Source organism: Brachionichthys hirsutus, chromosome 5, assembly GCF_040956055.1.
Source record: "Brachionichthys hirsutus isolate HB-005 chromosome 5, CSIRO-AGI_Bhir_v1, whole genome shotgun sequence".
NCBI classification, from domain to species: Eukaryota; Metazoa; Chordata; class Actinopteri; order Lophiiformes; family Brachionichthyidae; genus Brachionichthys; species Brachionichthys hirsutus.
In genome coordinates this window covers 10206633-10231050 of record NC_090901.1, presented here as the reverse complement: position 1 = coordinate 10231050, position 24418 = coordinate 10206633, and the positions used below count along the sequence as shown (strand labels likewise).

Sequence of the window (24418 nt, the reverse complement as noted above, 5' to 3'; positions counted from 1 at the left end):
TGAATCTAAACGGCTTCAACGATGACGACTTCACCATCAGGAGCATGAATCAAGCTCTATGCAAACATATACATACAGTCGCTAATACATTCACATAGTGAGGAAAGGCCACACGCTTCAATCACGTCTCCAGACTCAGACCGGCCATGCTGAACATTCCTGAGGCTCGAGTTGTAGGCCGGACATCTTGGCCGGAAATACCTGCCTTGCCTCCCTATCGGAGCGGCGAACCTGACCCCAAGCATCAACCTCCATCACGGCATTCCCAGCATACCTACATAATCTCTGCTGTCTACACCTTAGGCCGGCTCCTTCCACGTTGCCCCCCACCCCCCCCGGCCCATCGTCCTATAGTCTGACCTGTTAAGTGCTTTTAGCTTAGACACCTCTGATGGTCAGTGGGTCTGAGGTGATGGCTGGTAAAGAGGTAACAGGTGATCGCTTACACCAGTGCCTCTGGGAGGGTGGGCTTGGTTTTTAACTCCTCATCATTTGGACTTTCTTCTCCATCGCTTTCTGTTCTGGACCTGTAAAGCAGAGCAGATGTCCCTGCAACACATCAGGCAAAAGTTATTCTTCAGCCCAGGTCTGTGTGTGTGAGTGTTACTGATCACTGCCCTCCCCCCCGGTGAATGGATGGTGGTGCTGACAGAAAACAAACTTTCTGCATCCACCTCCGTATTTATCTGTCAATTAGTATTAATATTTATTCCCCCAAAGATTAAGGAATTATTACCTCCACCAAGGAGGTTATGTTTTTGACGGCTCTGACTCTGATTCCCTTTTACTTTTCGTGGTTGGTGTGTAAAGATACCAGGAACAATTTAGAAGCTTTTGATGATCCAGATTATTTTCAGAACCTTTAAACAAGTGAGATGCACAGGAGGCAACAAACCTTTTGATGGACGAGTCCTTTTCGTTAAACCAATTGCAGTTTTCGTATCATAACGTTCCTGCCCAGGTAGATTCCAGAGAGAAACCCGAGGCACAATGTAACATTACACACAGGGAAAACCTTCCTTCCTGCCTACCTGCCAGCATCCCACATATTTAATATGAGAGCCCCTCCCCCATTGCGGCCAGACGTCTGGAAGGATTTCTAAAGACGGATCCACCACAAGTCAAATCTCCAATCCAAGATGAAACGCAAACTAGGCCAGCCGGTGGTATTTATAGACGACACGCATGGGCGCTTGCTCAGCACTTTATTTTGAGCAATACTTAAAAGTGATATCAAAGATTAAACTGCGTTTAAGTTGTTTCTGCACTCACTCACTTTTTTTTTAGAGGTGACTGAAGAACGATTATTGTGGAGCATCATCCAGTTACAGGTAGTTCAAAGGAGTTTTCATGAATGAAATTGTCTTAGCCTTAATATACCTTAAACACTAATTTGGATCTCTATCTGAAAATAAGCAGTATGAGAGTCCAGGACTAAAGGAAGCTCAGCGACCAAATCCGTGCACATAAAACTCTTGATAAGAAAGGATTAGCTCGCCTTCCTTTGATGTTAATATCAAATGTCCACGCTATTCATCGACAAGCTTAGCTTCAGCTTGACAGGCAGCCTTCAGCCTCGTCCCGAGGAGAATGACGCTCTGCTGGGCAGTTCCTCCAGGAAAGCCCTCCGAGCTCAATCGAGAACTGGCAAAGACCTTGTTTCAAGTTTTTGAAACCTCAGGGCTGTGAATGTCTGACCTTTTTGTGAATTAGCAGGCTCAAGCCTCAAACTCTTTGATTTCCACCTATTAATGACTCGCTTCTCACAAACTCGGGAGGTTTCAGCATCCTCCGAGCCAAGCAGAAAACACAATAACACCTTTGCTGCCCCTCCACTTTAATCCCGCCCATCCCATCTTCACCTGCTCAAACGTTTGGGTTCTGATGGTTTTAAAGTCCTTTTCCTCCCTTTTATAGGATCTTGGTTTCACCGAGTCGGGTTCTAAAAGGATATCAGGCTCCTCCTCTGCCAGGCCTGCTTTACAGCGTGGTATTGGTAGCGGACCATGATATTTCAGGACCTTGCCGGCCGATTGGACTGAAGATCCCCCATTCCCATAAAGAGGAACTCTATATCCATATTGGATACCTCATATATATATATATACAGCCTGGAGACGACTTCTTCCCACTGCCTCTGGTCCGTCCTGCAGGGCTCCTCGACTCTCCAGCTCCTTATAGGTGAGGCCAGTTTCCCTTACGTCCTCCTCCTCTTATCCCTCTTCCTCACTGCGTGCATGAACGGAGTTGGTAAATGGATGTAAAGCAGCATGGGGAGTCTGCTTAGACTCTTTTTGAGGAGTCCTGGCTGGCAAAGTGATCCGGGGATGAAAGTCGTGACCTTTGGTCTGTTGTCTGCAGGATGATTAAAGCTGGGATGCATGATTTCATTGTATCTGTCATTTTTCCCTACTATGGATGGATTTGATTGCAGGAATTTTGCTCTTGTAATCACTTGTAAAATGTAAGGATGCTATTGTTGGATTCTCCTGGATGGTTGCTGGAGATCTTGGATAAAGTTGTTTTTTTAACAGTACTTATATTGATTTGGTGTAAAATATATGCATCAAAGAGGGCAAACATTTGAATAATATCATCAATTTGTAATCTCTGTCATTAAACAAAAGAGGGACGAGCTCTTTTATTAAACAGGATCAAGGATGCAAGAATGGAAATTGTTAATTTGTCTCACATTGTGTTTTGGATTTAATGAAATGTCTTCAAATCTGGCTGTGTGTCGAAATCCTTTCAGCTTCTCCGCTTGTAGAGTCAGAGTTAAGGAGGTAGAAACTCAAACCTGGAATTATTTATAGCAAAAAAAATAACTCATGAAATCCGAGTCTTGGCCCGAGCGACTTGCAACTGTTGACAGATGACCAACATGCTGCAGCAGCACATTCTGCTGGAGGAGTTCTTAGTCTTGAAAGGAATTGAAGTGTTAACTCTGAGAGGATATTCGGTTCTGAACACCTGCAAAGGAGCTTATCACGGGCGTCAGCGGCAACATTCGACCCAAACTCCAAACTTAGCTCAGAACCACTCAGCTGCTCATCAACTAGATCGCATTTCATACAGCATCGTTTAGTGTCCTTCCGCTCAATGAGCTTCTCTTCTCTTCTATTCTTCTCATCAAACAGGCTGTAAAGGAAAGAAACCGCCAACATGTCTGAGTAAGTCTTGTTTCGTGATGATCAGTTATTGATACGCTGTGACCGGAGAAAGAGTTGGAATCCTGCAGAATGATCAGGATCAGAAAGGAAGGAAAGACTATGAAAAATAGAAGAGAGAAAGAAAGGAAGAAAAAAAAAAGCTTACCAGAGTGAGGAAGGGAAGACAGAGAAAGATGGAAAGGGTTCAAGAAAGAGAGAGAAATTGGAAGAAGAGAGAGAAACTTGGAAGGAAAGTAGAAAGACCAAATATGGGTAAGAAGAAGAAATGAAGCAAGAAAGGAAAGCAGAAAGAGCAAATACATTTTATTGAATTTGTTCATTGTTTATGTTGACATTTATTTAGTAATGTACAGTAATGGGGAAAAACTGTTAAAACCTCCCTTTACCCTCACAGGAAGAAAATGACCTCAAGCCGCCGGCATCATCTGAAGGTAAAGAGTCAATCAATACTAGTGATAATTGTAAAGAATCCAAGCTGCTGATCAATAAGGTGTTATATGTCGTGTAAATGTAAACTGACCCCTCACCCATAAACCAAGATTGCGGAATAACCAGTTAGGGCTACGTAAACTAACGTCCAGGAGTATCAAGGGCATCAGAAACAATGTGGACTTCACATGATAAATTGTTTTATTTATTCGTCTTTATCATGGGTGTCAAAACGCATTGTAAAGCTCTGCGGTGCCCCCTGCTTGTCAAAGGCCTTTAATGCAAATGTTTATCCATTAAAGGTGTAAAACAAAATGTGATTATTTCACTGAAATCAAATGGAGATTTCCTGCATCTTCTATTTAAAGCAGCGAGAAATACATATTTCAGTGACTAAAAGAAGATTAAGTGGTACTAAAGCAAAGATTAATCTATTGTGTGATTTAAGAAAAACAATTCCACGATGCAGGGAAATTTACACTATGTTTTTGCCTACAAATATTCAACTGTAAAAGATCAATAACTGGCTCTTTCCTGCAGAGCGTGATGCTGCAGATCGCAGCCAACTGGATACAACAGGAGAAAAAGGACATTGTGGCTGCCAAGGAGGCCCACATGGCTGAGCACTGTGTGGCCCCCAGCCTCTCCGGAGACCAAGCCACCCTCATGGTGAGACGTGCTACAGATTTAATTTAGAGCCACGAGCCGAAGGCCAAAAGCCTCATCACTTCCGCAAATGGGAGGTCTCTTAAAATCAAAAACATCTCTGTTTTTGAATATTATGACATTAACTTGCTTAAAGTCAGGCGTAAGCCTTAAAAAGCTACGCTCAGGAAAGGTTTTGCCCTAAAATACCTGTTTTTTATTGACTGAAAATGGCTGCAAAATCAACAAACCCTCTGCTTTTGGCATTGGTGGTGGACAGAAATGCTCTGCAGTGGTTTAACATTGAGACCGTACTTCTCAACAAAACATGCAAAAGTAACGTTCGTGACTACAGGAAGTCCTTTCGTTGTGTTTACAAGTGAACCTCACGTCTGTCCCGTGTTTAGGACGTCTGTAAAAAGCTGCACGCCTTCATCGACAAAGTGGACGAAGAGCGGTATGACTTGGCCTCCAAAGTTTCCAAGACGGATAAAGAGGTGCGCTTCCGAGTTGACATTTTGGCTTGTGTTTGCTGAACTCTCAGCTTCCACTGTAGCTTCAGTCTGTCTGGAGCTTCCGTTGGCTCGATTTCACCCGTTTGGTTCCACTTAGATCGAAGATCTAAAAATCAAGGTGGTCGACCTGGCTGGAGTGAAGAAGCCCGCTCTGAGGAAGGTGCGCATGTCCGCCGATGCCATGCTGAAAGCTCTGCTGGGCTCCAAGCACACGGTCAACATGGACCTGAGAGCCAACCTGAAGCAGGTGAAGAAGGAGGTGAAGGAGGAGGTGAGTAATGGAGAGGGGCCAGTGGAGCAGCTGCGGAGGACAGAGGCCGGTACCTCGACCACTAATGGTTTGTGTCTTGCAGCCTGCTGAGGCGGTCGGCGACTGGCGTAAGAACATCGAGGACAAAGCTGACAGGAAGAAGATGTTCGAGAGTTCCTAAAGAATTTAACTCCCCTCAAGTAGCTGCTTGGGCCGTTAGCACTTTTTAAGGAATTTATTATTATTCGATTTTGTTTTTGTTGAAATGAAATAACCTGAGTTTCATTAAATCTGTCAGTTTCAGTTTGGTCTGTTGTTGTTGTTGTTGATGTTACGGCCCGTCGGCTGACCTCACTTTAACTTAATAAGGCAGAACCCCCCCCCCCCCACCATCCCTAGTTTTTTCCCTTCTGGTTGACTGTGTACTATTCCCTCAGTGAACCACTAGGTGTCAGCAGAAAGCCTTTCCTGTTCTCTGTGCTGGATGATTTCTTTCCTGCACATCACCTCTCCTTAGTTTGAGTCATAAAAACCAGGATGAGAGCGAAACCTTTTGACCCAATCACTCGTCTCCTCTTCCTCCATCACAAACAAACCTGGAGCAACGTGAAGTTCTTCAGATGGTGAGTGGATTATCTTTGCTTCTCTCTCTTTAAACTTAAATCTTAATGTTGCATGAGCTCATCTCACTTTTAGATAAAGTGCTTTACAGCACATGAAGGATGAAAGAATTATACATGATAAAATAATAACATTCAGAGATAGGCTCATTTCTCCTCATTCCCTCCCAGACATGAATTTGTCTCTTTCTGTCCTTTCACTTCAGCTGCTTATGATCTTTTCCAGTAAAATCATCTACAAGATTCTCGTCCCACGAATGTGTTTTATAAAACTCCAGCTTTTGAGTTGAGGGGCATGTGCTTGGGGTCTGCAGTACTGCAGTAGTAGTGTTTCTGTTGTGGCTTTTTAAAGCTCTTTTTCTGAGGTTTTGTACTGTTGTGTTTTGAATGGCCTTTTTCCATTCATTACCTCCGCCATGGAGATTATGTTTTTGATGGCGTTTGTCTGTTTATTTGTCTGTCTCTCTGTCAGTTTTGTCTGTTTGCTAGCAGGATTAAGGAAAACTGCTGGATGGATCTTGAAAAAAATGGGATGATGGGAATGAATTAACACATCTAATAATGTGGAAAAGTTCCATTCAAATGCAATCATCACGCAGTAACAAAGATACAAAGATAATCGATACAAAATCAAAGCAAAACCAAAAAACCACCACCTTGTCTTGTCATGGACATGCGCAAACCAATGTCCAGTGCTGAAGTTCGCCTTCAGGATCAGCACTGGACAGCTAAATATGTAGCCGACTACCTATGGAGCTGTCCAGCGCTGAACCTGAGCGCCATATGTCGCTGGGGTCAACATGTCAGCACATGATGGAAAAAACAAAAAAGTTCAAATAACTTTCAATATCATCCAACATCCAACTATGAAGTGTGACTAAAGATTTCACCCGCTGCTCCTGCCACTGGAACGAACAAGCATCGCTTTTGTTTGCTGTTGTGCAACAATTGGTTCATCCTTTCACCGATCTCCTCGTTGGAACCTGACACGCTCCACTCCCGGGAGGCGACTTCCAGCGGCAGAAATTCACGAGGTTCCTCAGAGTTGTGATGGTATTTCTGGAGCCTGCCGGCTCATTGGTCTAATGTGGCTCCGCTACCATAAAGAGGGCTGGCTGTCCTCCTTAGTGGACACTCCACACCCTATATACCCAGACAACTCTTTACTGTTTCACACTTGGCAGCTTCTTCTTCTTCTTCCTCCTCTTCCTCATCACGCTCAGCAGGTGAGGGTCTCTGCAGCTTGGCTGCTTTCACTCAGCTTGAAACAATAAAGGGAGCCACACTGAGGTCTGCTCAGCAGGCGGGACTTTATTTATTCTGCAGAGGTGGTTTATATGCGACTTTTAAAGGTGCTGCTGCAGGTGTGACCTCCAACCTCCGCGGCTGCGTTCAAGCGACTCGTAGAGAAGGCGCAGCTGAGACTCGTCGGCCTGACTGACGGACGCTGGATGTTTAAATTTAAGTTCAAGTTTAAGTGTTTTTAGTCTTAATGTGGTTTTCTGTAAAATGTTACATAAAAAAGTGATTTCACGATTGATTTTCTGAGGAATTTATTGATAAGATTGTTTTAAGAATTTTGTAATTGTTGTTCTTGTGTTGCTTTTGACTACATTGTGATGTGATGTGTCGTGTTTTGTATCTTAGCATGAAATGAAATGGCATAAAAGAGCAGACACGAACAGGTTTTCTAGTTTCTGGATTGTGGGGACCGGGTTCTGGCCACGCCTTGGTGCGAATGGTTTGCACGCCTGCAGGATGTTGAACTTGGTGGTAACCGCTTTAGCTTTAGCGTGTGCGTCTGTGGGTGGCATTTCATGGTCAGATTGTTGCTTCGCTGTAGGAAGTTACATTCCAGGCAGATTTTTTCCAGCCGGGGCAACTGTTGCGAGAGAAGGACCGGAATCTGACCTTACTGATCCAAAATTAGCCGGTTTGTGATCACTGTTAGCCCTTCATGATGGTGAAGCGTATCGTCTTTCCTGTTAGGGGTGGGAAGGTCACTACTTTGTTGCACCACTGATGGGTCTCTTCTGTCTGTGAGCAGGGTTGGAAGATCACAAAACCGCCACGATGTCTGAGTGAGTACACATCCTTTTCTTCTTCTTCTTTGTCATCATCTTCATCATCTTTGCGCACTTACCAAATATCCTGACTGGTAGAAATTCAACGGCAGTCTCTCAAACGCGCTCTCTGTAATCTTCTGAAGTGTTTTCGAGGCCCCTCAGTCTCAGCTGCTTATTGATTTATTGGCCTACATTCCTGATTCCTCCACGGAGAGTTTGGGTTTGGAGGTCAGGCCAGAGCTTCAGATGACAACAGCTGTGCATGGTTCTATGTGTGAGGAGAACATTTTCTTTGTAATTACCAACAGGTAAAAAAAATAAAAATCATGGGGTGTTAATACACATTAAAACATTAATCACCGCAAACCAGTGGATTTAAATCCATCAATCTCATTCTGGATGAGCTCCAGGAGACATTTTGCATGACGTGACTTTTGGGTGAGCAAATTGAATGCATATTTTATAAGATAAAAACAACAACTTCATTGTAAGTAAATTTGGATTATTTGTGTAGCGACAGTATCCACAATCTGGATCATATCTGGATAAAATTTGGTGGTGAGATTGAGGCCCCCACCCTACATGACTGTGCCAAATTCCACAAACATTGGATAATCAACCGATATATTGAGGAACAAATTCTGAAGCTCCATTGACTGCAATGTTAACAAAAAATTCAAAATGATCCAGAATCCATGATCTCAACATGATGTTAAAGTGAAGGTACATACAAGTCCTGTAATGTGCTCTTAATACATATGTAAGCTTAGCATAGCATAAAGACAGGACTGGAAACAGAAGAGCACAGCCAGCACCTCTTCAAATAAAAAATAAGACATTTAATGTCACGTTCATTTCATTCAAATATTTTCACATGTCTCAGAAATAGTTCTGCTGTAAAGCATTTGGGTGACTAACAGAACTATCTCTGTTCATTAGTGATGGAGAGGTGCTGGTAGGACGATGTGATTGGTTACAGCCGGAGGACCCAGGCTGCTCCTCTTGTTTCCACTCCCAAACCAAATATTAACAGTAGCTTTGTACATTTATTTATACAAATTTCTGTAACATTGTACCACTTCAGAACAATTCTTTCATCTGCCCATCAGTTCTCATAATGACTGATGTTTCTCTTCCAGGGGAAAGAAAATGACATCCAGCCGCAGGCATTATCTAAAGGTGCGATTTTAAGCCTCTCTTTCCTTTTTATTGAGGGTTTTGTCATCAACATTTACACATCGATGCGAGTTACCGTCAGACTGACTGCTGATTTCTACACCTATTTGCAGAGTATGATGCTACAGATCGCTGCCAATTGGATTGAGCAAGACAAGAAGGATACTGCAGCGGCAAAGGAAGCCTACATGGAAGAGAACTGTCCCGCGCCCAACCTCGGCGGCGACCAGGCCGCCCTTGTGGTGAGCCTTTGTGCCGGTGCGCTGTGCCCATGGTAGTATGAAAAGTTCTGGATAAAGACTTCTGTCAAGGCTAGTTGTTGAGTGTGGACCCCAGAATGGGGAACAATTTTATTGAAATAAAATAAGAATAACAATTTCAACAACTAGAAAAGCACTTCGATTTGCACCATCACCATGGTGATCTGGGTCATCATCAAAAGGTTATAAATTTTTCTTGGTATCTTTATACAGCAACCATGAAAAGTAAAAGTGAATCAGAGTTGATGTGTATTTTTAACAGATTTTTGAATCCGTAAATTAAGTTTTCCATTTTAAAATTGAATATTTTTTCCTGACCTCCTTCTGGATCCTTGCTGAGTTCTGTGGTTTCCTCTCGCCACCAAATTAGGTAAATTGGTTATGCTAAATTGTCCTTAGGTGTGTAGACTCGACGGGCGGGGTACACCCTGGACAAGCTGCCAGTTCATCACAGGGCCACACACAGACAGACAGTCATTCACACACACTCACACCTGTGGACAATTTAGTGTAACCAATTCACCTAATTTGCATGTTTTTGGTGGTGGGAGGGAGCCGGAGAACCCGGAGAGAACCCACGCAGACACGGGGAGAACATGCAAACTCCTCACAGAAAGGCTGCAAGTCAGATTCGAACCTGTGAATTAATTATTATTAAATGTAAGTTACATTTTTAAGGTCTAAATTTGTGTTTTTACACAAACTTTGTATAAATGGGTGGATTTTTACTATTCATTTCGATATTTAATTGACGAGACCGTTCTTTTCTGAATCTTTTGTTTTCATATTGAGTTCTAAAGTCAGGACGTGTCATGATCGTAAAGATAAATCTCGGCAGCCTGGTTGTTATTTATTCAGGTCTATTTTGTGTCATCAGCAGCTGACGAAAGGTGTTTTTTCTGGCTTTTTCTGGCTTTTACAGGAACTCTGCAGGAAGCTTCACTCCGCCATCGACCAGGTAGACGATGTGAGGTATGACGCAGAGTCCAAAGTGCAGAAGGCTGACAAAGAGGTGAGGCTCATGATCTACGTCAGGGGTGTCAAACTCATTTTCTCCAAGGGCCACATTAGCATTATGTTTGCCCTCCAAAGGCCAAATGTAAACCATAACACAGTAAAAAATGTAACTAAATGTAATGTCATTTAATGTAAAATAAATGTAACTACTCCTTAACATGCTGTTAAATAACTATTTTTTTTATTTAACTCTTTAGCCGCCACAGTAATTACAATAAAATATTCAGTTTTGATATCACTTTTTCAAAAGATTGTAACTTAAAAATTATTAGAGATAAAGCCACACTGTAAATGAGAAAAATCATAAGTATGAACCAAAGTTTGTGATGGGAATGAATTAACACATCTAATAATGTGGAAACGTTCCATTCAAATGCAATCATCATGCATGAACAAAGATAATCGATATAAAATCAATGCAAAACCAAAAATCCACCACCTTGTCCCCACCAAAAAACCAACCGAAGTGGGTAAAAAAAAGAACATTCCCCGAGTTAATGCCGCAGAAAAGACAGCACTTTCAGGATCAGCACTGGACAGCTCCATATATTGCCTATGGAGCTGTCCAGTGCTGATCCTGAGCGCCAAATGTAGCCGGCTACATTTGGCCCCCGGGCCTTGAGTTTGACACATGTGATCTATGTGAAGGAGACCCAGATCCAGCTAACTGGTTCGCAGATAGCTGCTAGTCTCTGTGGAGTATGGATGAAATTAAGATTTAACCCAACCAACAATTTTAATGTTTCTCTGCCTCCAGATTGAGGAGCTGAAGCTGAAGGTGGTGGAGCTGGCCGGGGTGAAGAAGCCTGCCCTGAAGAGAGTCCGCATGTCTGCCGATGCCATGCTTCAGGCCCTGCTGGGGAGCAAACACAAGGTGACCATGGACCTGAGAGCCAACCTGAAGCAGGTCAGGAAGGAGGTCAAAGAAGAGGTGAGAAAGGGTGCATGGAGGCGCTTGAAATGATCAACTCTTATATCATGTCCGAGGAAGAAATATTCACATGCCTAGTTTAAATAAAAGGACCAATTCAACAGTATGGAAATATTCAATATCAAAATGCAGCCAGAGCAAAACACGGTGAAAATCTCCTTTCAGACGTCATAAAGTTGATAGAAAAGGAGAAATTATTCAGTTTCTTAAGAAACAAGATTTGATTTTCAGGATGACAAAATAATACAAACGACTTCCTGGAAACAGGGAAAAATACGTTTTCCACAGGGGAAGTGATGTAATTTCCTCTTCAATAAAAGTCACTCTCCTGTAGAATTGTGTAGCAGTGATCCTGTTTGGAGTTAATGTTGGTGTTAAAGAGCCCTCGTTGGTGTCCTCTGCAGACAACAGAGGCGGTCGGCGACTGGCGTAAAAACATTGAGGGCAAGGCTGACAGGAAGAAGATGTTTGAGACGTCCTCTTGAAGCGGCGAGGAGGACGGCGGCGGAGGATGTCTGAGGTCGGAGTGACTGAACGCGTCACTGCGTTCCAGTGGGAAACGGGGATGAGAGTTTAGACACTCTTATTTGTTGCTGTTTTTTATTTTGTTTTTGTGATACCGTTGTCAATGGGAGAGACTGATCTGAGACAAAGTCCTGTCTTCATGTACGCAGTTAAAACTGTTGGCAGATTTCTAAGGAGTCATTTAGAAATAAATGTTCTAAAATATGGGTTAACTTGTTTGTTAAATCTCTCTGCATAATGGTCATTTTATTTTTAATCCAGTCACACAGTACTGAAACAGTTAATTTCATCGTCTCGTTGAACAAAAGTAGTTTTGACATGATCACAAGCTTCAATTACTTCAGTATGTTGATTGATATCTATTCATATTTCCACCCTTATCCTTTGAATCTTGACGTAAAAGCTTCACTTTCCTTAAAATTAGTGAAAAAGTATCAAATTCAGAAAAAAAACAACAAGTTTTTGAGACATTATGATCACTTTGTCACTTTTAACATTTAGAAAAGGGCCAACATGGAATTTTTACTACAAAATGTAGCCTTTTTTAAGGAAGGTCAGAACAATATTTGGCAAAAAGACAACTTTTAAACTAATCCCGTTTAAAAAGGGATGCATTCCATTCTCTCTACAAAGGGATTTATTTCTGTTGAAGCTGGTAAACACAAAGAAGACTGTTTACATGTGATGGTTAAATGCTGCTTTAGCTGCTAATTTTTTATTTAAAGGAAGAAATAAGATATAATTTGTTTGTTTAAAACTGTTAAAGAGGTTTTGTTCAGTTTGTGGTGACACACACACACGCACACACACACACACAGAGTTAATTTGCCTCCTGGAGCCATCTCACGGCGGGTTGCTTTTCAGCGCGGGGCTGGGCCGGGTGTATTTCAGGAGCTCGCTGGCCCATTGGTCGGCCCTGGAATCCATTTCCATAAAGAGAATCTGGGCATTTTGCTGATGCATCGCAATCCACCGTATCCATATATACCCAATTACGTTTTTCACTGCCTGTGGCATCGGCAGTGTGTCGTTTTCTTCCACCAGGTTAGTCACGTCCGGTTCTTCCTCCTCCTCTCAGTAGGTGAGAAATCTTTATTTTGTTTAATCAGCTTCTCTGAGCGCAGCATCCTTCATTAAACCGCCGCCTCATCTCAGCCAGACTTTATTAAATGAATCCTCGTCGTTCGTTTCTCCATCTTTGCCTCATCCTGATATCCTGAGCTCGCTTTCAACATGTTTGTCGCTGACATCTGACCTGTTCAGCTCTTCTATCACTTTGTGATCCTGTTAGCAGCTCTATGGTAGAAATTGAGTATCGCCTGACATTAACTTTTAAAACCTGATGCAATAGAGCGGCTGGAATACAAACAGTTCTTTATATGGCCTGGAGAGAATGTAATTCTTTAGGGTGTTGAAATGAGGACAAATATCATAAGTCAGAATGTGAAAGCGGCTAATTGTTTTGACTTGTATCATATGAAATCATTTCAATCATTGAGATCCTAAAATTTGTGCTATTCTTATTATAAAAAAACAACAAAGTGTTTTCTTTAAACTTTATTCTGTGTCATTAACTGGACATGTAATTATTTATTAATGTTTCATTAATAGCAGAGTGATGCATTTATTATCAGCTGGTGTTATTTCTATGATTTTATTTTTTGGTTGATTCAGTTCATACATTTGGTTCAGTTTCTTAAAAAAAAGTAGAAAAAAAAGGAACATTTGTGACCATCGTGATGGAAAACTGTGGAACTTTCAAAAAAGTTGAATTTGGAATAGAAATTTCAACATTAAGGGATGACTGGATTGTCCCTTGATATAAAGCAATTCAGATATAGGTAATGAACGTTAGATAGCCACCTTCCACTGGAGCGCGTTCCAGATAGTCCCTTGACCCGATCCGGTTGTAAACGGTCCGTATACGACACCCAATCCTTGAAGTCCCAGTTTAGTTCAGTCGACGTCGCTGCTCTTCAGCTGTGGCCTCAGATCACATTACGACACAAATATTCCCATCCCTGAGCTCATGCTGATCTCAGAGAACCTCACATTGACATCCCGATCATGCTTTCAATGTATTCTTGTGTCTTCATGCAGCGTGTGAAACCCCAAAAACACCAAGATGTCCGAGTAAGTCTGAACATCTCTGATCCTCTCCACAAAAACTGTGATGTTTACAAAAATACAGCAGTTTCTATTTTATATATATGTATTAAAACCCTATGCCGGTATGTTTTTAAACAATATTGTTCTTGAATCAAACGATCCGCCTTTTGAAAATGCAAAATTATATAGCATCCAGAAGAAAAGTAGAATTTCCAAAGGTGTATTTGTCATACTTGGTTGTATGTGGTGTACTTTTACGTGTTGATATGTGTTACCCTAACACAACTTTCTCTCAAACAGAAAGAAGCTGACATCCAGCCGCAGGCATCACCTGAAGGTAAACCAGCAACTCAAAAATCTGTTTGTGTTTAATATCAGGCATTTCTTACTGTCATGATGAAAAGCTTTAAAGGCCTTCCCTAAAAATATTATCTTAAAATTCTTTGTTGCCAAACTTTGGGTGTGCATTTTTTATTTTTAATAAAAATAATAATTGTAAACTAACCAAATGACAGATGTGTTTGTTTTTTAAGTAATTGTGCAAAAATTCCATCTGAAATCAACAAGACAACCATTAAAACAAGATTTTGCTGCCATTTTCCCTTCCCTGCAGAGTGTGATCCTCCAGATCGCTCAGAACTGGCTGGAACAGGAAAAAAAGGAAGCAGTGACGGCTAAGGAGACCTATATGGCCGAAAACTGTCCTGCGGCGGACGTGAGCGGGGACCAGGCTGCCCTGATGGTGAGCAGAAAGAATATCTGTGGTCCGACCTACCGGGTCAAGGTCCAATTCCCATGATAGTTTGATGCTGCAATTATAAGCTTGCGTGCGGCCCCACGTCATTTTAACAGAAACGACTTTAATGGCTTTCAAAAGCATATTTTGTCATATGTTCTTTTGAAACATAACAAAGTAGTAAAAATTAACTGTTGTTTTCTCACTCCGGCTTTAGGAGACTTGCAAGAAGCTCCACGCTCTCATTGACAAGCTCGATGAGGACAGGTATGACATTGAGTCCAAAGTGGGCAAGGCGGACAAAGAGGTATGTTTCTGGGAGAATCAAGTTGGTGTGGACCTTTTATAGACCCATGTCTAGAAATAAAAATCTCTCCTGTCAAAGATTGAAGACCTGAAGATCAAAGTGGTCGACCTGAGAGGTGTCAAGAAGCCCGCTCTGAAGAAAGTACGTATGTCCGCTGACTCCATGCTGAAAGCTCTGCTGGGCTCCAAGCACACGGTCAACATGGACCTGAGGTCCAACCTGAAGCAGGTGAAGAAGGAGGTGAAGGAGGAGGTGAGTCACGTGCTTTAGTTTTCAGGATTTGTTTTTACTACTACTACTACTACTACTATAGTTCTGAGGAAAAAATATTCACCTGTTGGAATTTATGGTTATATTTGTTGCACCAGGGAAGAAAGTTCAACACAAAATCTGCTTCATGGGTTCCAGTTGAATATTATTGGTTTCATTATTATGGGGTTCAGATTCAGATCAGGGAAACTAATCAACATGCCAGAAAGGGTGCAGCACTTCACTTGGAGGTAACTGTCTTTCTCCTCTGCAGCCCACAGAAGCTGTGGGCGACTGGCGTAAGAACATTGAAGACAAGGCCGACAGAAAGAAGATGTTCGAGTCCGCCTAAACGTATCGCCGCCGTTTGTCTTTCCGTTTATATGAACTCCACATGTCTTTTATGTGTTTGTTGAACCACACGGCTGTTTAATGTTGGAGGTGAAATCACACAGGACCGAGCGGCAGGGTAGCATATCTGAGAGGAGTCGCCACAGAGACTGAAGCTGTTCCAGGATTATTACGAATTTTTATTTCTTCCCTTTGGCACTTTGTCGGTCTGGAGAAGGAGGGTGGAAAGTTTCTACCTGTTTCTACTGAACAGCAAGTCTTAAACTCCGCACATTCAGGGACACTTTCTTTCAACCACGATATGCAGAAGCAATAAAGTCAAATGTGGAAGAAAAGAAGTGTGGTTTTGTTTTTTTGTGTCTTCATTTGACTCATTTTTATCTAATCGGACAGAAATATCTTTACAATATTTAGTGAAGTAAAAAAAAAAGAACCTATAAAGCCCAACCCAGCCGGTCCAGACAGATGGCCGCCCACTATGAGTCTTAGGTTCTGTTCAAGGTTTCTGCCTGTGAAAGGGAAGTTTTCCTTGCCTTGTGGGTCAAGTTGGATTCTGTCGTTCCCTGCAGGTTTTTCCCTGTTACTCTTGAAAGTGCCTTGAGATGACTTTCTGTTGTGATCTGGCGCTATAGAAATACAATTTAATTGAATTGAATGAAATCCTGTATTTCCAGAAAAATATTACTTTGACAATTTAAGATTGTTTTTTAAATTTTCAAAGAAAGTGTTCAGAATATTTTCAGATAAAACTATCCTTATACTAGTCAACTATTAAATCACAATAATTTCACAAATTAACAAACTGACAAAAAACATTGAGACAAAAAAGGCAGCTGTCAAAGTCAAAGAGAAAACTTAATGCATTTTCAGCATTTGTGATTAAAGGCTTCTGTTATTATTGTTTTATTTATTCTTTTTACAGTTTGATGGTATATTTTACAGATTTAACATCATGTTTAATCAGATTTGTCCAAACTCTGCTCCCACAGAAGAGTTTTTGTTGTTTTAACAGCGACACGCAAGCAGCTTTAAAACCATCAGAGACCACGAACCCATCTCACCCAAGTTCATGCCTCTTATTACAATTACATTTCAGTCACTGTGTGAAGTAAACATTTATTATATGCGTAAAATATAATGAATATGTTTCCATCCAATATCGTTTAAAGGTAATACCTCTACTTAGAGTGATAAATTACACCAGGACAGACTTTATGTTATAATGTTCTGGAGGCATCAGCTGAGATGATGCTGATCCAGCAGAATAATAATGATAATAACGATTGCATTAACTTCATATTGTGTGGCTGTCAGGTGCTGTGAAATGAGGTGTCTGATATGTGCAAAGTTTGTCCTGATGGTGGCGCTAAAGAAAAAGCCATGGTGTGTTATGGATCTGATCTAAAGAACATTTGTGATTCGCTTAGTGTGAAGAACCATAGCCTGATTCAGAACACTTGTGATGTTCTAGAAAACTAGTCTGATTCAGAACACTTGTTCTGACAGCAGAATCTCACAGCTGGAAACGTGTCTTTTGCAAAATCCGGGTTGTTTATGTAGCAAAGAGATGCAAATATTTCTTGAAATGATCCTACATGATCAAAGTAAACAGAAAGTACTCGCTATTTCTCCAAAGCCCTCTTGGTTCATAACTGTTTCATCAGCCCCCACTTGATCCTTGAAGCCAGACCTCAGGTTCAATTTAACTTTGAATTTTTATTTTTTTTAACTCTTTGTGTCCATAGAAGAAGAAGGTTTACAGCAATGTGTCTCGTTTCATACCAGGAAATGGAAAACGAAACAGACGCAAAACCCCTGACTGGTGTCTATCTCTCTCTCTCTCTCTCTCTCTCTCACACACACACACACACACACACTCACTCTCACACTCCTTGTATGGCGCTCTGAGCTCTGCCTCCACCCTGCTGGAGGTCCGGATAGTCAGAACCTCTAAAGTTTCCTCAGCAGCTAACTTTATCTTGTCGGCCTCCGGGGGGAATGTGAGCAGACGACTCGGAGTTATATTTGGATAATGTGACTTCACAGAGACTCTTTGTAAATAGCACTGAAAAAGAAAGCCGTATTTCTTATTCTTACTTTATTCTTTGGGCATTCTAATATTTGCAGTTAGGATAATCAACCTTTGACAAGGTTTAAAGTCCCATTTATTCGTTTTTGGTACATACTTCCGTAGAAAGCTCTCAGGCCACTGTTTCAATCCCACCTGCAGGATATTGAGGAGCTCAGAGAACAGATCAAAAGAAATGCATCCTTTCCCAGTGGAGATAGGCCCAGTCCAGTCAGACAGTGATGATCAGCTATTGATCCAGTAAAAAAAAAAAGTCCATGATTCATATTTCATCCAGCAGTTTATTCTATTACTCCAACGATCCGCTGGTATTCATCTGAGCTGTAAATACTCATAGAAGCCACAAAAATCACAGCAATGATTCCAACAACGATGGGATATTTACAATCGATCAATCAAATGCCTTTGATTGACAAGCCAGTGTCCTGGTTGTCTGCTGAGAAGTGTCCTGTCCCTTTAATGAATGCTGATGACTCTGGCTCTGAAGAGTATTTGAGGCAGGAGGTTGGCGTCTGCACCTCGGCGGGGGGCAGGACGTGTTTGTTGGCTGCATGAAGAGGCCATTGTCCTCTTGTGAGCCGTTTGTGTTTGACCACTGCTTGTTTATTTAGTCGACTGTTGTTCACAAGAAGATGCAGCAGATTCTCTGTTCATGGCATCAGAGTAGAGCGACATCTTCATCCTGTCCTTCCTTCTGAGGGCTGCACTAATTTGAAACATGATGAGCACCAGGTAGTAGATATTCGATAAAAGACTGACTTGTGCATCGGGAACACAGGTTGTGTCATATTTGTGCTCAAATACTGAGAGAAATAAGTCTTCAAACTAACCCGAGGTAAAACCATGGTTGCATTTTTTGTTTTTCTGTTGACTTCAGAGGATGGAATATGAATTGTGTTGTATGACGTGAACAGCCTTTATTAACAAATCTGAAACACTGAGGATTTAGAATGACCATGCAAACTATGAATGTTCTGCAGTTCACCAAGGCTCCAACACAAGCTCATAGGAAGACACCGGCCTGTCAGTGTGTCAAAAAGTCAAAAATCAAAAAGAAGATGCTGAGATGAGAGGTGAAATGTCTTCAACCGAACGCGAAACAAGTCCAGTTGATTGCTTGTTGTTTGCTCTTCGCCGCTGATGTTACTGTCGTAGAAAATAACCCAAAATAAAGATGTCTTTTGAATAAATCACACCAAAGATTTTTGTGCCACCGAAGCTCTATAAGTTGTTTATTTGTGTCCATAAACCTTTAAGGTTTAACAAACGGTGAATGCAGAGACAGACGAAGCTTCTCGAGGAGGCGGTTTTGGTTGCCCCTGCTCAGAACCGAAAGACCTGAGATCGGCTGTAAAAGCGTTGATGGGCAGGAGGGGGCGCGCGTGTTCTGTTTCTCCCCCACTATTGATACTGATGCAACTATTATGATTGATTGTGGAACTTATTTAGCCATTAGTTTATTTGAATTGATTGTTTGCTTCTTTGAATAGACACCATATCTGACATATCATTTAGTCTTTCTTTAAATAGTTTTCTTTTTTTCTATACAAACAGTATTTTTGAAAGATGACTAGCAGGGCCCGCCATGAGCTGGCGCCTCGTCTGGGGTGTACCCTGCCTTCTCGCCCATAGTCAGTGTAGATCGGATCAGCGGCCGTAGATTATGTTCTACTTTTCATCATCTGAAGCTCCTCTCTGGCCTCTAAAATGTTGTGTTGACATGTTCAATCTAGTCTCTTTATTTCATGCAGTGGTCAGTTCTTCACTTTCCATCTCGTCGATCTGCTGAATCAAACATATATCAGTCGTTCAACCCTACATCTTCATGCCGCCGCTCAGCAGACTTTATGTCTGAAACCAGAGCTCATCTCAATTACTGACTGACACAGGCTGGAAAGTCACTTAGGGCTACGTCCAGCCTGCCGGAGGCCCGTTTTAAAAACTCAAGGAGTGCAATTACATTTAGTGCCTGCTCAAAATCTCATTAACCCCCCCCCCCCCATGGGTACCACATGGTTTCACTTTCAACACACTGGAGCGTGCAGGTGGGGAGGGTCTTAGTTCCCTGCTCCCAGCTGGAGAACTGCTTAACTCCTGAATCAAACCACTCTTGCGAACCTGGCCGAGTCTTGTTGTGTTGCGTCACACAGAGCAGATTTCAAACAGCGCTGTCATGTTCCAGACAGAAGCAGATACACGGAGCTTTTTGTTGAGGGTTGAAGAATTAATTCTGCCCATTTCTTCTGAACCTCTGAAGGCCGAAAAGGTGAAGTTCGTTCTTCTTTGAGTTAGCTCTGAGGAAAAGACAGGAAGCGGAGCTAGAACTGGCTCTGAGGAAAAGAGGTGGAGCTAGAAGGGGCGGAGATGAAGATGCTGAGGTTCTCCTTGGGAGTGACCAGGTTGGATAGGATTAGAAGTGAGGCAGTAAGAGGGACAGTGAAGGTCAGACGTTTTAGAGATCAGAGAGGACAGACTTTGATTGTTTGGACATGTCCAGAGGAGAGACGGGGACTATATCGGTAGAAGGATGCTGAGGATGGAACTGCCAGGGAACAGAGCTAGAGGTCAACCCAGGAGAAGAATACATGGACATAGTGAGGGACGACATGAGAGTGGCTGGTGTTGGGGAGGACGATGCAAAGGACAGAGTGAAGTGAAGTGGAGAACATTGATTTGCTGAGGCGGCCCCTCAGGGGACAAGCCGAAAGTACAGTCGCGTCTTTGAGTCAGCTGTCGACTGCTGTGTCCCGGTTGTGGGTGAAACGCTCAACACAACCAGAAAGAATCATTACTGCACTCCCTTCCCGGTCTGTTGGTATCTCCTCTGCGCCGTTTCCATGTTTACCTCATTCTGCAGGAATGTGCAGTCCCGGCTCTCTGCTGCTTCATTATGAACGTGGAATCGCTGCAGCATTGCTCAGTCTGTGAACTCGACACGTCTCCAACGTGCCGTAAAGCTCCCGCAGAGGCCCGTAAAATGACGGCGCTGCCATAAAAGCATCGTAACTGAAGCTCGTAAAAGCAAGAGCCCACCAGCTGAACCGAATGTGATCTACGAGCGTAGATTTACGTTCATGTTAATGTCAGGTGTATTTTCCTCTGTGAATCGGGTTCTGAACCTCATCTTATTACGATTGGGTTCTTCCAGTTGAGCCAGGCCCCGATTTATCGTTTCAGGGTTTCCAAATCAACCTATTGATTCTGTGTGGTCCGGTTTCACCTCACAGCCGACGGACGAACCCACCAACAGAACAGTCAAACTCTTTGTGTGGCTTCAATCCAGAGTATCCGTCACCCTGCTCAGGATTCAGACTGATCAAATCTCTGCTCGCGGTCCAGACGATGGATTTGACATCGTGCACGCCGGGCTTAACCGGAACTATGAGGGTGCAATGACATCATGCATTTTTCTGATGAGGAATGCAGTCAAGCCATCAAGACGTATAGAGTAGAAGTTACTGCAAACTAAGACATTTGAGGGTGAATTTTACATCACATGGAAAAGTGACTCATGCACTAAAGGAAGAAACATCCGGAGGGTAATATTGAGCGGTAAAACTAGAAATATTTCAACCATTTCCTCTGAGAAAGGGTTTAATTATGTAGCTTCACGTCTGCCATCGATTTCATTGCCATGTTCAAGAGTGTTTTCTTTGCTTGCAGATATTCTGAAGTGAATCATTTAGAAATCATCTTTGAGAAAGACTGATATTTAAGTATGCGCAAAAATATACCAAATCGAGCTACTTTTTCCTAAATGCATTTTCGTCCACTGTGAATGAGTAAGAACCCCCGACCCGGTCGTGGTTTATATTTAATCTGGAACTCAGAACATGATCCAGGCCTGGATGCTTTCCTCAAACTGTCATCATCAGACCAGACATTTTCTGCAAGTTGCACTCTGAATCCTTCCATCTGTTTTTAATCATATACTGATAAAGTAAATAAACCCAACAAAACTGCCTTTGAACAGGCAAAAGCCTCGGGCGGATCCAAGATTTGAGGTCCTCTGCTCCTGTTGGGGTGAGACAGACAGAGAGGGAGGGAGGGTAGTCAGAATGTCTCAAAGTTTCAGGGATTAATGGCATCACACATTATTCAGCGATATACGAGTGCCAGATTGATATAGAATGCATTTCACATTCATCGCTACCTTCTTCTTCTCCTCCTCCTCCTCAAACATCGGTTTCCATCTGAGCCAACGCTGGGCTTTCCTCTTACAGCCGTTCCAACACTCTCTCTGCCTTCTGTCTTGCAGATGTCCCTCTTCATGGAGATTAAAGGCTCTCAGCGGTACGACGAAAGGTTTTTTTCTCATTGGCTAATCGTTTGGAATGTCAGTCATGCTTTGTCTTATCACACTGAGAGCAAAACAAGCCAAACATTCCTTTTAGCATAATGTGAAACATGCCAAGCAGGAAATGATTTAGGATTCATGAACTTTGAAAGCTCTTGTTCTGACCTCTGCAAGCAGACATTTCCTCCACCTCCACCTGGCGTGTTTAGGACACCTCCTCCATCTGCATCTTCTTTGGACTTGTGCGTTCTCTCTAGAACACACCGAAAAGAACGGCCCCAACCCGATGCAGAGGATCTATTTCTAATATTGATTTCAATGCTCCCTCTGATGGGCTCATTTCTATTCTCCAAAAACGTTTGACTTGATTCCAGCCAGCGAGCTTCATGCTCCAGGGTGAACTCGATGATATTTGGCTCTCAGTGTCAGGAGAAGAGATCTCTGGCCGAGGAGACGCCGCCGTGGTTTAAGAGGGAGCCTCTTTCAGCGGGAAGTGTTGAGAGGGGCTTTGGCATTGAAGAGAGAGTCTGGAACACATTCTGGGTTGGAGGTCAACACTCCCTGAACTCAATAATCGATCAACATCACTCCTCACTGCAACCGCTCCTCCAATCTAACTGACTGAGGAGATCAGCGGGAATGAGCTCCCATTTTTGTTTTAGAGTATATGGAGCTTTAATCCAGTTTTGGCCAATTACAAAAACCAACAAGCACCTTCCCCCCCTCCCCAAATTTGGAAAACTTGAAATTCAGGAGAGCTAACATAATTCTGTTTTTTGTCTTTTTATTCCTATCAATAGTCCGGAAGGCATTCGAGCTCTTTTCACTACCAAGCCCCTGAATTTAGATTTCAACGGGACTCAAACAAAGCCGTTGTTGGATCGCTGAGCAGCATCCGAAACCCTCGCTTAACAGAAATGTCTCATTACAGACAATTCGTGAATCAATTTCACTACATGGAATGTTAAAATTCTTTGTGGTAGGAAGCTAGTCTCAATATTTGGTCTAGATGATGAGCCGGTTGAATCTAGAAGTCTATGTTAAGGACACTTCATTCATTACAGAAATATGTGTGTGTGTGTGTGTGTGTGGCCCTAGAAATACACAATTGGATATCCTCTAACTGCACTGAGTGTAGGCAGTACAGTTTAACCCATTAGGTCTCATGTTGTTCTGCACATCTGTCTGCTATCTACTCAATGCAGGGCAAAGTATAGGAGCCATTTTTTTCTTGCAGACATTGTACTGGATTCTGTGAATCACATTTCACTGGGCAGTAAAAATCCGAGTGGCGGTTCCGAATGAGCGAGCTCTGGATCAAGTGTAAACACAGCTGTGAAAACAGCCTCTGATTCTGAAAGACGTTCGAAAGAGGCGCCTCAGCTGTAAAAAAAATCTTAAACGGATTGAGGGTGCGCGGTTTTCCATCGATGCTTGGCATCGGCAGATAACCTCCGGCGGCAGAAAGCCAAACACGGGAGCGTCGCGCCGGCTGTTACCTTGGAGCTGAACGCGAACCGACAAGCACAAGATGTTTGTTTCTACGCCAACGGATGGAGGTGTTTGTTTTCCTTCAACGGTTTTAATGGACCAGGGATTAAATCAAGGGGAGCAGCGACACGCCATCGACCGAGTTTATTTAAACTGTGGCCATAAATTATTTGAAAGTGGTTGCGAGGGGAGAAATTGACTCTGGAGTTCTGTTTTATGATGATGATGATGATGATGATGCCTGTTTCACTGCGCTGCCTTAGAACCTTTCTTTAACCTCAATGGGACCGTCCCGAGCAGGAAGGAGTGGAGGACATAAATCAGATGAAGACCAAATAAATGTGCGACAGTAAATATTGTCACGCCTCCCACGACCACTTCAGTGCCCATCTTAAGACTGAATCCCAGCCGATGACATCACCTGAGACGAGGGAAAAACGAGACATTTCAAGCTTGCAGTGGTTTAATCTGTCTCCCGCCGCTCGAGTCCTGGCTGGATGGTGCAAATCATTTGGAAGAACAAGGTTTACATGCGCTGGAAGTTCATCCAAACCGTCCTGCTGTGAAGTGAAACGCATCCATCATCGTGCGAGCGATGTCTTCTCAGCCAGTGAGTTGGGGAACATGAAAACCAGGCCGACGCGTCTCGCCGCTACGGGAGGTTTCATCTGCGGCCCAGACCGCAAAACTCCTTCTCTTTGGTGCTCCAACAATAGCAGGCGAGCAGAGAAGAGCGCTCGGCCTGATCGAATCCGGCGGGGAAATTCACTGCATCGCGTCTCAGCGGGAGGGAGTGATGGAAACGGCACAACGGAGTCGGTCGGTGTCCGTCTGTCTAAACTCAGAGCTTTATCTGATCATGTGACCCTCGCATGTGCCACAGCACCTTTAATTCCCCTGCCACTAATCCATTAATCGCCCCCACAGATTTATCCGGTGACCCCTTCCTGACCGGGTAAGCACTTCTTAATAAGTGCTATTTATTGATCTGGATTGTTTTGGAGTGAATCGTCGTGTTGTGGAGAATTCAACAACAAAAAAAGTATTTTTCCAGAAATCCCAACGGATAAAATAATCTGCAGACCCGTTTCAGTTTTTGCTAATTTAGCAATCTAATTTAACAGTCAGACAAAGAAGCCATCGTGTTTCTGTCTGCTGTAAGCAGGCGGCTCTTCAACACGAGTG

At 42.8% G+C, this 24418-nt stretch overlaps 3 protein-coding genes across 4 annotated transcripts; all 3 read left to right on the top strand.

Annotated features, from left to right (window-relative positions):
- The first annotated feature begins 2087 nt into the window (after positions 1-2087).
- Positions 2088-5312, top strand: LOC137894175 (troponin I, fast skeletal muscle-like). The gene is made up of 7 exons (XM_068739653.1): positions 2088-2181; positions 3138-3170; positions 3565-3601; positions 4140-4268; positions 4652-4741; positions 4857-5030; positions 5113-5312. Exons 2-7 carry the CDS (start codon positions 3163-3165, stop codon positions 5188-5190), a joined length of 516 nt encoding a protein of 171 aa, XP_068595754.1. The 5' UTR covers positions 2088-2181; positions 3138-3162; the 3' UTR covers positions 5191-5312.
- Positions 5313-5373: 61 nt separating this feature from the next.
- On the top strand, positions 5374-11800 carry LOC137894172 (troponin I, fast skeletal muscle-like). The gene is made up of 7 exons (XM_068739650.1): positions 5374-5632; positions 7677-7710; positions 8835-8874; positions 8985-9113; positions 10054-10143; positions 10906-11079; positions 11484-11800. Exons 2-7 carry the CDS (start codon positions 7703-7705, stop codon positions 11562-11564), a joined length of 522 nt encoding a protein of 173 aa, XP_068595751.1. The 5' UTR covers positions 5374-5632; positions 7677-7702; the 3' UTR covers positions 11565-11800.
- Positions 11801-12571: 771 nt separating this feature from the next.
- On the top strand, positions 12572-15694 carry LOC137894174 (troponin I, fast skeletal muscle-like). Of its 2 annotated transcripts, none has more exons than XM_068739652.1 (7): positions 12572-12648; positions 13705-13737; positions 14014-14050; positions 14327-14455; positions 14667-14756; positions 14835-15008; positions 15280-15694. In XM_068739652.1, the coding sequence occupies exons 2-7, from the start codon at positions 13730-13732 to the stop codon at positions 15355-15357; spliced, it is 516 nt and encodes a 171-aa protein (XP_068595753.1). In that variant the 5' UTR covers positions 12572-12648; positions 13705-13729; the 3' UTR covers positions 15358-15694. The 2 variants fall into 2 exon arrangements, with proteins under 2 accessions (XP_068595753.1, XP_068595752.1); XM_068739651.1 differs by having other exon boundaries at positions 12597-12685.
- The last annotated feature ends 8724 nt before the right edge of the window (positions 15695-24418 follow it).